At 28.2% G+C, this 13,115-nt stretch overlaps 2 protein-coding genes across 5 annotated transcripts; both read left to right on the forward strand.

The window, feature by feature from the left end:
• The first annotated feature begins 463 nt into the window (after nucleotides 1-463).
• On the forward strand, nucleotides 464-5,587 carry LOC145968804 (uncharacterized). Of its 2 annotated transcripts, none has more exons than XM_083094606.1 (4): nucleotides 464-572; nucleotides 3,811-3,987; nucleotides 5,237-5,374; nucleotides 5,449-5,587. In XM_083094606.1, exons 1-4 carry the CDS (start codon nucleotides 558-560, stop codon nucleotides 5,494-5,496), a joined length of 378 nt encoding a protein of 125 aa, XP_082950732.1. In that variant the 5' UTR covers nucleotides 464-557; the 3' UTR covers nucleotides 5,497-5,587. The 2 variants fall into 2 exon arrangements, with proteins under 2 accessions (XP_082950732.1, XP_082950731.1); XM_083094605.1 differs by having other exon boundaries at nucleotides 5,446-5,582.
• On the forward strand, nucleotides 5,536-10,059 carry LOC145968803 (RCC1 and BTB domain-containing protein 1-like). 3 transcript variants are annotated; one of them, XM_083094603.1, is made up of 11 exons: nucleotides 5,536-5,669; nucleotides 6,439-6,581; nucleotides 6,657-6,853; nucleotides 7,529-7,690; nucleotides 7,765-8,005; nucleotides 8,116-8,246; nucleotides 8,322-8,567; nucleotides 8,844-8,965; nucleotides 9,059-9,159; nucleotides 9,227-9,357; nucleotides 9,460-10,059. In XM_083094603.1, the coding sequence occupies exons 2-11, from the start codon at nucleotides 6,461-6,463 to the stop codon at nucleotides 9,601-9,603; spliced, it is 1,596 nt and encodes a 531-aa protein (XP_082950729.1). In that variant the 5' UTR covers nucleotides 5,536-5,669; nucleotides 6,439-6,460; the 3' UTR covers nucleotides 9,604-10,059. The 3 variants fall into 3 exon arrangements, with proteins under 3 accessions (XP_082950729.1, XP_082950730.1, XP_082950728.1); XM_083094604.1 differs by lacking the exon at nucleotides 6,439-6,581 and having other exon boundaries at nucleotides 5,539-5,669; XM_083094602.1 differs by lacking the exon at nucleotides 5,536-5,669 and having other exon boundaries at nucleotides 6,286-6,581.
• The last annotated feature ends 3,056 nt before the right edge of the window (nucleotides 10,060-13,115 follow it).

A 13,115-nucleotide genomic window follows, 5' to 3' on the forward strand; every position in this document is an offset into this window, starting at 1 on the left:
ATAATATTTTTGTAGATTACTATAAAACATTTAAAGGATACCATGGGATATCTGTTGAGAATTTAATAAGAAATTTTGAAATAAATCGACAATTAATTTTTCTCCAAAGAAATTACATTTGTCGACAATTTAATTTCGTTTTCTTAATAATTTTTCCATTAATAGCTTCTTTTTGCTAATTAAGAATGACAATTTTTATGATTATATCACGCGTATTATCTTACACATTATTTCACGCAATATTTTAGACATAGATTAAGCTCGATGAATCTTCTATGTTAACTTTTGCATAAAATTCAAATACAATTTAATTTCTGGCACTTCTCGATTGAATCCAATCCTGGACGTTACTTGTGTACGTCGTGACGTTCTTGAAAAAACGTGACAAAGTGGGAAAAGAGTGGGGCCACTTTAGACATTCTCTTCTCTTGATGGTCGTTCGCAGCCTTCAGTCCTGCTTCTTTTCGAGCGTCACTCGGACGTGTTGTAATAATCGATCGAACAATATCATCGCTGTGATCTCCCAATTCGCTGGAATTTCGAGAAAATGCCCAACCATGTCGTTCTTCACGGTGAGTGCCACTGTATCGTCTGTTCCACTCGCGTTTTTTCTACTTCATTCCGTCAAAGGGGCAAGATGATTTTCGAAATTCGATAGAATATTGTTCGCGTTATTGGGAACTGTTTCCTGAAGACGTCAATGTTGTTGCATTTCCTTGAAGAATGACCTCTTGACTGTTGCTCCAATGCAAGTTCAACCGCGATAAATCTTATTGAAAGATTGAGAATATTTTTGCCTCTTCGTATTAATTTCTAAATTGATTGAAAATGTATTTTATCGTATTTGAAAAAGAAATATTTTTAATTAAAATAGTCGGTTTTCATGTCTAAAACTTTTTGGAAATATCTTCCTCAGAAAAAAGACAAGGCTTATAGATTTTTTATTATAATAATAAGTTTATAAGCTTAGATTTATATAAGATAAAGTTTATAGATTTCTTTAATATAATAAATTTTAAATCCTCTATTAGTTATTATATATATTTTATTTTGATGTAAAAATCGACTGTAAAGTCAATCGAAGATATCATAAATAAAAAATTCGTAGTGATAATTCAGTGTGTGAAAAATAACTTCCTCGTGTCTCAACAATCATGCCTAAGCATTGATTATTTCTCGTTTTATCTGAAGCGATGTTATATCGGAATTTATGTAATAAAGATATTCACAACGTATTAATACCATACATGTGTTTATATATTGTGAAACATCGGACAGTTTTTTATCATAAACACGCGGTGATACCATCAGAGGACAGAATTCTTTAACAGCTATCCGTAAATATTACCGATGTAAATATATTTAACGCCAAATGTGATTGTTATTCGTTAATCCCTAAGTTAATAATAATAGAAGAGTTTCCACTCATTAACAGCAATTCTTCTGTTATGATTGTGACTTTTGATGAGTTAATCAGACTTTGAGATGCTTGTGTAGAGAGAGAGAGAGAGAGAGAGAGAGAGAGAGAGAGAGCTACTCCTGATTTTCATGGAATTGCCCATTTATAAATTTTTTAATAAAGTGATTAATTGAGCTATTTAATCGTTCATAAAAAAAAAAAAGAAAAAAGTTGCTTCCAAGAATGAAACAGGCAAAGACTATTTCGTGAGCAAGCTTGTCATGAACTGTACATGATCATCATATAAACAAGAACGATTCGCTAGCGATTCCCGCGATATTATAATTTGGATTTCATGAAAAAAATTCAACTTTAATTCTCTCAAATTCTTATTTGAAATTTCTACTTTGAATGTTTTAATTTTAATTCATAATTATCTCTATTTTGATATTAAGTCGAGTTAATTTTAAATGGATTTTTTTCGCATTCCATGTTTTAGTTTTAATTCATTCAAACTTGTGATTTCAATCTATAATAGTTTTAATTTTATTTTTAACTTCTCAACACAATCGATATTTAATACACACAAGATGCGATTATTAATTGATATTAAATAATATTATTTATTACATCCACAAGAATTTCACATATAATTATGAAATTTCTAAAAAAAATTGTTCTAATAAAAAATCATCAAATTTGAAAGTGCTTGTGATTTGTTGTTATAATATTATTGATGACGACATATTGCTTGTAAGCAAAGTTCTAAAAAACACGTGTAACAAACTGTAAAGAAAAAATAAATGTACAAAAATTAATTTTATCTAATTGCTTGAAATGTTTCAAATAATTTATGAAGGACGAAAATGACCGAACTTTAGATGAATTTACATTATTTAACTTGAAACGCAATTTGAATTCAAACTGTTAACAAAATTTCAATTTTTTCTTATTTTTAATCTCAATTTCAATTAATTTTTATTTTGATTCTATCGAATGGTTTCAGTTCTAATTTAAATTTCTAATTTTAATTTTGGGAGACGATTTTTCTTTCGACTTTAATCCTAGTTTTAAACTTTATCGAGGAAGGGAAGAAAATGTTTACGATGGAAACGTTATCATGCCGTCAGTAATTACGCTACATACCGTTGCTATTAATTGTCAGCAGAGATTCGCGGTGCCTAGGTGCAATTGCGACGATTCTGTTTTTATTCGAAAATGCCACCTTTGTCACGCGTTAATTTCAGCCAAGGAAGCCAGATGACCTATGATGTCACATACAGCGCTGTACTTTTTCTCGTTTCCTAGCCCCCGATTTCCGATCCGGCGGCAATTTCGCCATACGCATTGTGCAAGGTCGAGAGCACCGCTCTGAGAAAGGAAGTTGTGAAGGGGATTCGCGTGCAGTTGCATCACTTCTCGAATAATAGAGAACATATGCCGGATGAATCGTGATATACAATCGCGTGAAGAGAGAGGAGATATATAATTCTGTCATTTATTTTTAAAAAATTCAGGTATAAATCGGAAATTTAATCCTTGAAGATTTGAGTCCTTTTTCTCTGAATGATTAGATTGTATTCGGATCGAAAGGATTATGCATCCAATCGCGATCGGTTTCTCGATACATAATAATTGTGATACACGTGATCTAAAAATCCCCATAAATCAGAGACTACTGTTGCGTACGAAACTGTGCTGCAAAGTATTGGAAAAAATTATATATATATATATATATATATATATATATATATATATATATAATTTATATATATATATATATATATATATTTATATATATATATAAATATACAAAAAATGTAGACTATATATATATATATATATATATATATATATATATGTAGTCTACATTTTTTGTATATTTATATATGGCCCAAATATTTTCCCAGGCTATCTTGTGTTTTGCATCAAACGTACGATTCTACGTCCGCTTTCTCTGCCGAGCGAGAAAGTCTTTTCCTCTCGAATACGAATACTTGAGCGAGAGAATGATGTGAGTTTTATTTGCACGGAATTCCTTAAGTTTTCGACAACAGACGTGCTCAATAAATAAAGCGGTCGAATAAGAAATAAATCGTGAAAATCGAAAAAATTAACATATCCAATATACCTATATTTTTGTCTATAATTTTTCTTCATTCATTTTCCCAAAATCGAAACATATATTTATGTATAGGGAATAATATATTTGCAAAATTTGAAAGCTTAAATGTTGCGAAAGAAAATTGAGAAATGCGGAGACAAACAAAGCGATTAAATATACTGATATTATTATTCATAACAATATTATTTATATATAATAAAATTATATAAAATATCTTATGTTAAAATATTCTAAACATTTTGACTATTTAATAATCATTTCTTACACTATTTTTCCTGTTTTCCAGATGACACCGTTGCTGTCGCTGGCAATCAGCATGATTTCAGCGCAATGTCTAACGGAAAACGACGTTTCTACGATGATGGACCCGACGTCCAAGATATCGCTGACAGACGCTTGCTTCGACTTCGCGCTGGAATGTTATTACGCTTTCGAAAAATCGCTCAATCGGTTGCGTTCCCAGGTGAGTAATTCCAGCAGATTCTGTCAAATTGCGTAATCGTCCGCCGCGCGATTTACTTCGCCCGAGGTATCTCAAGGCGAATCGCGCGCGATTTATCGTTACATCAATATCTCCGGATCCCAAAGATTCTAATAAAATATATGGCAGGGGTCCTTGGACGATTTTAGGATGTGTCATTGTGGCAAAATGTCCTTAATCGGACACAACAAAATTAAATGATGTGAGCTTTTTGCTTTGGAAACTACAAAAATTAGACCATTATTGTAAAATTAAGATATCGTGGACTGAATTAATTACGAATATATTGTATGTGAAATTAATAAATAATTAAATAACTAAATAATTCGAATGTAAAATAACTTTATAGTTTTAGAGTAACACACTTTCAAAAATTTATCATCTCTTGAAAATTAAAAGTTCTATTTGTGAAAAGAGATTTTACTTTATATTTATTATCTTAAGAATTAAAAACATTCTTAAAGTTTTAAATATATAAAAAGAAGTGTCCCTAGATAACTTTACGACTTTATCGTTTCATTGCGACGAAATATTTTAATCCTTAATTTTAATAAAATGAAGGATTCTATATTAATTGAATTAAAACTGAATATTAGTTATTCACATATAATCCTTATGTCCAATAAATATAAATATGAACTAATTAAAAATATTATAGACTTTAAAATTAATATATATAGACAAAGATAAATAATATAAATTAATTACAATTTAAAATAATAAAAATTATATCTTTAACTTTATAAATTTATATTTTTTTGAACTACATAACTTTAATTAATATATATAATTAATATATCATTATTAAATTAAAAATTAATTAAATTAAAGAACTAAACTGAATAATATAAAATTCTCACTTAATAAGAAGCTATGAAATTTATATTGTTGTAATGTGTATCAAAAGAGCGATCGAGATATATCGTATAGACTGAATTAATTGCGAATTACTTGAATATAAAATAAATAAATAATTTGAATGTGAAATATACTTCACAATTTTAGAGAAGAAAATAACATAGTTCTAGATATTTATCATTTTTCGAAAATTAACAGTCCTATTTATGCGAATACTCGATTTTATTTATTATCTTGAGACCAAAAGCATTCTTTAATTATGTCAATAGACTCGAGTGATATAACTTTCAAGCTTTTAGGAAGACCTTCCTTCATTCCTTTGAGAAATTTCTTACATCAACAATTTTCTCATCCCTGATGGTTCTTGTTACAGATGAACGAATCCCCGGATTATGAGTACAAAATCGCCAACAAATTTTGGATCACAAATTCTAGGAAGCTACGCGATTGCATGTTCGATTTCTTCGGTGATCAAATGCAAGTGACTGATTTCCGTATAAATCCCGCCGAGGTAAGGACTCGTATCAACGATTAGATCAGCAATATGACAAAAGACCACATTCGTGATCTCTTGCCACCTAGCAGTATCAGCGAGGATACGGATCTGGTTCTGGCAAATGCGGCGTATTTTAAGGGCCTATGGGCCCAGCGCTTCGATCCTAAGAATTCCAAGCGCAATATCTTCTACGCTTTCGGTACACAAAACTCTGTTATCACCTTTATATAACACAATAATCTGTCCGAAATTGAATTGAATTGAATTTTATTACTACTATTTCGCTGAAAGAGAGATTTACGAATTAAAGGTAAGATATTTACATCTAGTCAAGTTATATGTCAACGAATAGATCGCAATATGTTAAAATGCATACTCTCAAAATAAGGAAATTTATTTAAAACAAGATTATTCTCTCTCTCTTTCTTTATCTACCTATCTATCTATCTATCTATCTATCTATTCTATCTGTCTAATTATCTATCTATATTTTTATGCATATTATCGCATTTTTCTTTTTCTTTAATTCTCTTTCTTTTCTTGTTCATATTTTTATTTATTGTGAGAATATAAAATCAAAATAACGGACACGAAATAGCGCGTGCGCTCTTATGTGCGTTTTTTGACTTTGTATTTTCACGACAAATATATAAATAAGAAGGAGAAATAGAATAGGACATTCCTCGCGTATATACGGTGTGATACGTGTCACGCGTCTTATATATAACGTCTTTTTCTTCAAATCTTTCACGTTATCTTTTAACAACGTTATCATGTTAACAATGTTAAGATCGTTGATTTCTTTATTGCGTTATTATTTCGGGAATACAAATGAAGAAGAGTAAGTTTGATTTCTCATTTTATCTATCAGTAAAGTTCGATTTTCTTTTTCTAAATTCTCTTTTTCTATAAAGAATATATATTATTACATTTATATCAAAATAATATCACGCTTATCTATTAATGTGAAATCGAAATTAACAGAATGACATAAAAAATATTTCAGATAAAATTAATTTGTTGTAAAATAATTAATATTTTTTGACATTAATATTACTAATTGATATTATTATGGGCAGAAATAAACAAAGAGAGGAAAGAATGTATCCGCAATGCTATCCTACGAAATATAGATACCTAGATGTCGAAAAATGGCAAATGTGTTACTCGTTGGAAGGAGAATTTACGTCACAAATAGATATGATTATGGCATTTGATGCTAGTAATAATCTATTCTTTTTAATTCATTTGTAAAATTATTATTTATGTTTTTATATTATTTATGTTTTTCAACTAGATTCAGCTTTAATAAAGAGTAAGGATAATATGGTATATGGTGTAGGTGCCAATCTTAATGGTAGATTGGGATTATCAAATACGAATCACAATTACATAAATCTAGAAAGAGTGGAAGCATTATGTGGAGAAAATATAATAACGTTTCATTGTAGTGCTGATGAAATGTGTTTCTATGCTCTGACGATTGAAGGAGAGGTATAATAAAATATTTATTATAGTTGAGATATTTTCAATTGACGTTTAGACATACTTAAAAATGTCTATAAATAAATAAGTTTTATATATTTATTTTTATAAGAAATGCATTTATATTTATTATTCTTTTACTTTTCTTAATTTCACTGCATTCATATTTCATATTTCATAGCCCGCGAAAAACAGTTAAATATGAACTTAATATAGACCTTAATAAAACCTTTATTTGAATTTTATTTAATTTAAATTAATACTGATTAAAATCTTATTTGTTCCAAATATAAATCAAATTAGAAATTCAGGTTGGGTAGATGCTTATTAAATATTAATATGATCCATATATATGCCTGGACAAGTTAAATTTAATAGCAAGAACGTATTCAAATTTAATTTCGATGCATATTAAAAACATATTTAAATTTAATTACTTTTAAATTTGACATTTGGTTTTTATTTGAGTTTAATTTAGTTCATATAAAAGCAATATGAACCATATTTAAATCATATTTAACTGTTTTCCGCGGGAATATACCTTAGTTATGATAAAGTTAAAGATATAAAAAAATTTTTCTTACATGACTAATTTTTTTTTACTACAATATAATGTAATAATTTTTTTTTAATATAAGTAATATTTTTATAATTTTTTTAAATATTAGTAGTATTTTTTTAAAGGTATATTGCTGGGGTATTAACGAGAGATATAGATTGCGACAAGAATTCGATTCTATGAACGAAACGTACACGCCGTTTAAAATGGAATGTAGAGAGAAATTACGCATTACACATATTGTATGCAACAATTACAATTGTCTTGCATTGACAGCCAGTAGAAAAGTAAATAATGATCATAATATAGAAATAATAATGGTAGTCCTTATTTATTAAATAATCCTTTGTTTATAATTTAGATGTATATTTGGGGAGACGTTGGGTTTGCAAGTAATTACATACAATGTCCACCATGGATAGTATTGGAAAAGAAGAAAATTGTTCAGATTGCTTGTGGTATGTCGTTCATCGTGGCACTTAGCGATGACGGTAAATTGTATATTTGGGGCCGAAATGAAAATAGCCAATTAGGGATAAACACCGAACGCGAAATTTGCTTGATTCCATGTTTAATAACTTCATTGGAAAATGTCAAAATAGGTAATATTTGTTTTTAATATTGTTATGACGTTTGGAAAAATTGTTAAGCGCAGCATTCAATAAATGCTAACAATAATCGCTAACTAATGATATTATCTGTTATGTTTCAGTTAAAATAGTTTGTGGATCGGAGCATTCATTGGCCCTCACTTCTAAGGGAAAAATCTACTCGTGGGGTAATAACTGTAAAGGACAGTTAGGACACGGTGAAAGATTTAAACTACAAAGAGAACCTACTATGGTAATCCGTTTAATTTATTTAATCATGATAAAGGAAATGAAAAATAGAGAGAAAATAAAAGCATATGTCGTTTAGTTGATTGGGACTGCAATGGGAACTATATCCGACATTGCCGCTCAAAATGATACAAGTGTAGCCATCAACAAGCTCGAAAGTATATATGTATGGGGTTTTCTTCGCCACAATATTTGGAAACCTATTAGAATTGAATGTTCGAATATGCATAACGTATTCAGATATAAAATACCACACATTATTCATGATAGTACAAGAGAACAGTCCAACACATTGGAATACCTGAAAACAATATTCGACGATCAGGTGTGTCTCGTTTTCTGTCTCAATCACAATCTTTTTATTCTACATGCAACTTTTGTCTTCATAAGATATAAAACAAAATAAATCAAAATATTAAAAAGAGAAAGAAAAAAGAGAAAAGGAACTACTTCATTGAATAAATATTATAAACTGTTATTATAAACTGCATGTTTTCTTTTCGACTTTACTCGATAAATGCTTACATTAATATTTAATATTATATGCAATTATAAGAAACAAATTAAAAATTATTTTTGTCCTTTTCTTTTGTCGATGTAGTCGACGAGCGATTTTACAATAGAAGTCGAGAGAAAACATATCCATGTTCACAAAACTATTCTGATTCGTTGTGATTATTTTAAAAACATGCTTCAACATGGTTGGAGAGAAGCTAAGGAAAAGTAAGAAAGCTAAATATATTTTTATTCAGAGTTATATGTAAACATATATATGCAATAAGAAATTTAAAAAACTTTCTTTATGTTTCATAATAGTACTATTAAATGCAATGACTTCCCTTACAATGTGTATAAAAGCTTTTTCAAATATTTATACACTGATGCGGTCGATAATTTACCTTTGGAGGAGACATTCGGTGAGTTTAAAAAGAGCTAAAATGAATTGTTATTATAATTCGCGATTAATGCAATGGTTTGTTACAGAACTTTTAAAATTGTGTGATAAATATACTGAGAAAGATGTTGCGAAAAAGTGCATTGAAGTAATAAAGGAAAATCTCAATGTGTCAAATGTAGCCCTTTGTTTTGCAATAGCAACCGAACATAATGCAGAGGTAACTATTACATAATCTATAATATCTATAATTTTTATAATTTTCATAATTTGCTAATTGCAATTTATTTATGTGTACGCATATATGCGCATGTAATTGTAGGATGTGGTGAAATCTTGCGTTCAATTTTCATTGGGTCAGATGTCTGATATAATGAAATCGGAAGCTTTCGTAGCGTTAAGCAAAGAACTGCTACTTGATTTTTTAATGAAAACAAACGACGCTGGTGCTTATATACATGCATAAGTTCATTACAATTATAAATTACGGCAGAGAAATGAAATGGGTTTTTTTATAAATTATGATAGAATATTAGAGACTGTTTTATCAATAAAATAATTTTAATCTTAAGTTCATAAAAAAAAGCAGCTTTATATCTTGTAGCTTGTAGAGTCCCTAGAATATAGATTCTGGCCACTCGATTAGTTTTGAAAAAACATGGCGGCAATATATATGTGAGCGTATCTAGAAGTTTTGAAAATTATGGTGGCAGTTTATGAATGACATATCTCAAAATGCTAATGTATATTTATTTTTTTATCATTTATCATCTCTTAAAATATAATTTTCAATTATAGAAGTAATGAAATTTTTAAATTTATTATTGAGTTAATTTTTTATTTTTTAATTAAAAATTGATAAAAAGAGAGTACAATTGTTGTAATTTTCTTATTTAAAAAAATAAAAAGTGTTTGTAATTTTCTTGTCTCACTTCTCTTTCAATTATTAACCTTCCTTATATCCAATAACAATATATCCAATAACAATTCCCAATAACAGTTCTAATAAGCTGTTTAATAACAATTTCTATTGGTTCTGCCATTTTTTTACAAATTTCGTTTCGACGAATAAGATGAGACACGTACCGTGGCTAAACTCTATATTCTAGAAACTCTAGTAGCTTGACAGTGTTTAAATTGCTCTATCACAATTTCTGCCTAGGATGATAATTAAGTCAGAAAGCAGTGTTATTTGTTGAAGAATTTTAGATAACAAAAATGTACAAAGGACGAAGTTCGCAAGTTCCGATTCAATTACTATGCAAAAATATACATACACATGCAATGCTAAGCAATACGCGAACGCCACATTAATATATAACATAAAAGCAGTGGGTACATATACAGAATCTGTCTAGTAAAAAGTTCATCACATTTTTTTTCAAAAATCCTTAGATATAGAAAAAGACCAAAATTGAAAAAGATAGGAATACATACTATAGTGACCATGAGGAACATTGAATGTCTTTTTTCCATCTTATTATATTACCAACTATAATATCTTTCTTTTAAATAAGAAGCAGTACCTTTGAGTTATTGCATAGACTTTAATTATAATTATAATTTAATTTTAATTATAATTTAATATAATTTAATTATTAATATAATTATATATTATTATATAATATAATAATATAATTATATTAAAAATATTAATTATAATTAATATTAAATATAATTTAATTTTAATTATAATTTAATATATTTTAGTTATTAATATAATTATATATTTTATATAATATAATAATATAATTATATTAAAAATATTAATTATAATTAATATTAAATATAATTTAATTTTAATTATAATTTAATATGTCTTTAATAACTTTTGTATCAAACATTTCTTCGGAAAGTCGATTCGTGGTCGAGATATATACAAAATTAAAAATCAGAATAAAACTTTTTTTTATTTAGGTATTTAGAAACATTGTGCTTACTCTGCAATTAGAAAATGATTAACGAAACGTTTTGTTCGCATTTACTGTAAGTTATTATCAAAATTACTCATTAAAATATATTGTTTTTAAATTGAGTTGTGTGTTGATTTCCTAATTACAACTCAATATCATATGAATATCAGAACGCGCTAATTTTCAAATAACTATACTCTCTAAATTTCTTAGAGTGAAATCTAACTCCAAACGAGTGAATATTCACTCCAAGTGATAGTGAAAATACTGCCACTCGTAATTAGTGAACATTCACTTTTCACAAAAGTGAACTGTTTAACTCTGAACGTAAAGTGAATGTGTCACTCGGTTTGAAGTGAATAATTCACTCAATCAGAGTGGAGTCATCACTTTCGTCAAGTTATTTTTCACTCAATTACAAGTGAACAGATTCACTCTTAGGAAGTGAGATTCTAAGCCGTCTTTTACTAATAATAAGATAACACGTTACGTATATGACGTGAAGCTTCGATTAGTTGAAATGAGAAGCAATCATTGCTTTTTACTTGAATTAATCGAAGCTGAACATCGCACACAGCATGTTATCTCATTGTCGGTGTAAAAGCCGATTAACCTCCTTTTTTCTTGTCACAGCTATATAAATATATTTAACGTTACACACACAAAAATATGTTTACATTTCGAAATATGTTAAAATAAAAAGATATATCCCTAAGAAGTTACTTTAATATGTCTTGTATACCAAGTACACGTGCGACGAGTTGGTAACGTCGCGAGACAACGATACGACAGTGTTGCTAATGGCGGACTCATGCGCGTTTCACATGCGCTTTACTCACTCTTCATGAGTGAAAATTTTCACTCTATATAGAGTGAAAATGCTACATAGAGTGAAAATATTCACTCTACAAAATAGAGTATACATATTTACTCTATTTTGCAGAGTGAATTTTTTACTCTACAACAAAAAGTGAGAAGAATTCACTCCTATGAGTGAAAAATCACTCTAACTAGAGTGACTTGACCAGTCACTCAATTTTTCGAGTGCATTTTCACTCTAAGAAATTTAGAGAGTAAGGAATTCAATTTTCAAGTAAATAGATGGATAAAAATAGTCCTGCGTTATTTTTGCGAGATTATTCAGATTCAAATTTTCTGACTTATAATTTTGTAAATAACTTAATAACGATTGACTTTTTGGAAAAAATTCTGATACACGCGAAAGCTAGCTCAAATTAAGCTCACTGAATACTATAGATGAAGTGATTCAGAAATATATTTTTCTTATTTAAAAGAGAGAAATATATATTATCGTCGGAGATATGGAAATCAAGGACATTCAAGGTTCCTCAGGGTCACCATAGTCTGTGCTTATATGTTTTACAATTTTATATAGATATCTTTACGATATCTCTATTTTCGAGAAAAATGTGGTGAATTGTTTTATCAAACTTATCTTGTATATAATAATGTCGCGATGTAGACCCACACAAATAGATAAAGGAATCTGTGTGCTTCGTACGTTTGCCACGGTTTTGCTAATTGTATGAATAAAAATAACAGAAAATAGCATAATTCTCTCTCAACATCAGCTGAATGATTCGATTGACAAATGAAAGATCTCTTAAAAAACTAATAAGCAACATTTTGACGCTGATTTATCAAGTGGATAATTAAAACATACGATGCTAATATTTTCTTTGTGTATTATTATTTTTTGATATAATATTCATGGATAAATTTGTATATGACAATGTAATTTAATAATTATTGCTTAATAATTATTGCTTATTTATGTCGCGATCTGTTTGACAAAAATTAAAATTTTATTTATTTTTTAAAATATACAACTTTAAACACTTTAAAGTTGTGTATTTTAAAAAATAAATAAAATTTTAATTCCTGTCAAACCCATTAAATGAAGTATTTATATTATAATATTGTTAAACACTCTAATACCAACCACTCTAAACACATTAAATATTATTTGCCAACCAGATTTGTTACTATACATAATTTCTTACGATTTGTATATTTATCCATTATTAAGCCTTTATTTAGCCAT

Source organism: Camponotus vicinus, unplaced genomic scaffold (genome assembly GCF_025532165.1).
Source record: "Camponotus vicinus isolate PSW18456_S1 unplaced genomic scaffold, iyCamVici1.0 SCAF_3, whole genome shotgun sequence".
Classification (NCBI taxonomy): domain Eukaryota; kingdom Metazoa; phylum Arthropoda; class Insecta; order Hymenoptera; family Formicidae; genus Camponotus; species Camponotus vicinus.

Coding starts and splice junctions, on each gene's coding strand:
- LOC145968804 (XM_083094605.1), top strand. Junction 3,988..5,236: donor TCAATCGGTTGCGTTCCCAG/GTGAGTAATTCC, acceptor TTCTTGTTACAG/ATGAACGAATCCCCGGATTA. Junction 5,375..5,445: donor TCCGTATAAATCCCGCCGAG/GTAAGGACTCGT, acceptor CTTGCCACCTAG/CAGTATCAGCGAGGATACGG.
- LOC145968803 (XM_083094602.1), top strand. CDS start 6,431: ATGGGCAGAAATAAACAAAGAGAGGAAAGAATGTATCCGCAATGCTAT. Junction 6,854..7,528: donor CTCTGACGATTGAAGGAGAG/GTATAATAAAAT, acceptor ATTTTTTTAAAG/GTATATTGCTGGGGTATTAA. Junction 9,358..9,459: donor CAACCGAACATAATGCAGAG/GTAACTATTACA, acceptor ATGTAATTGTAG/GATGTGGTGAAATCTTGCGT.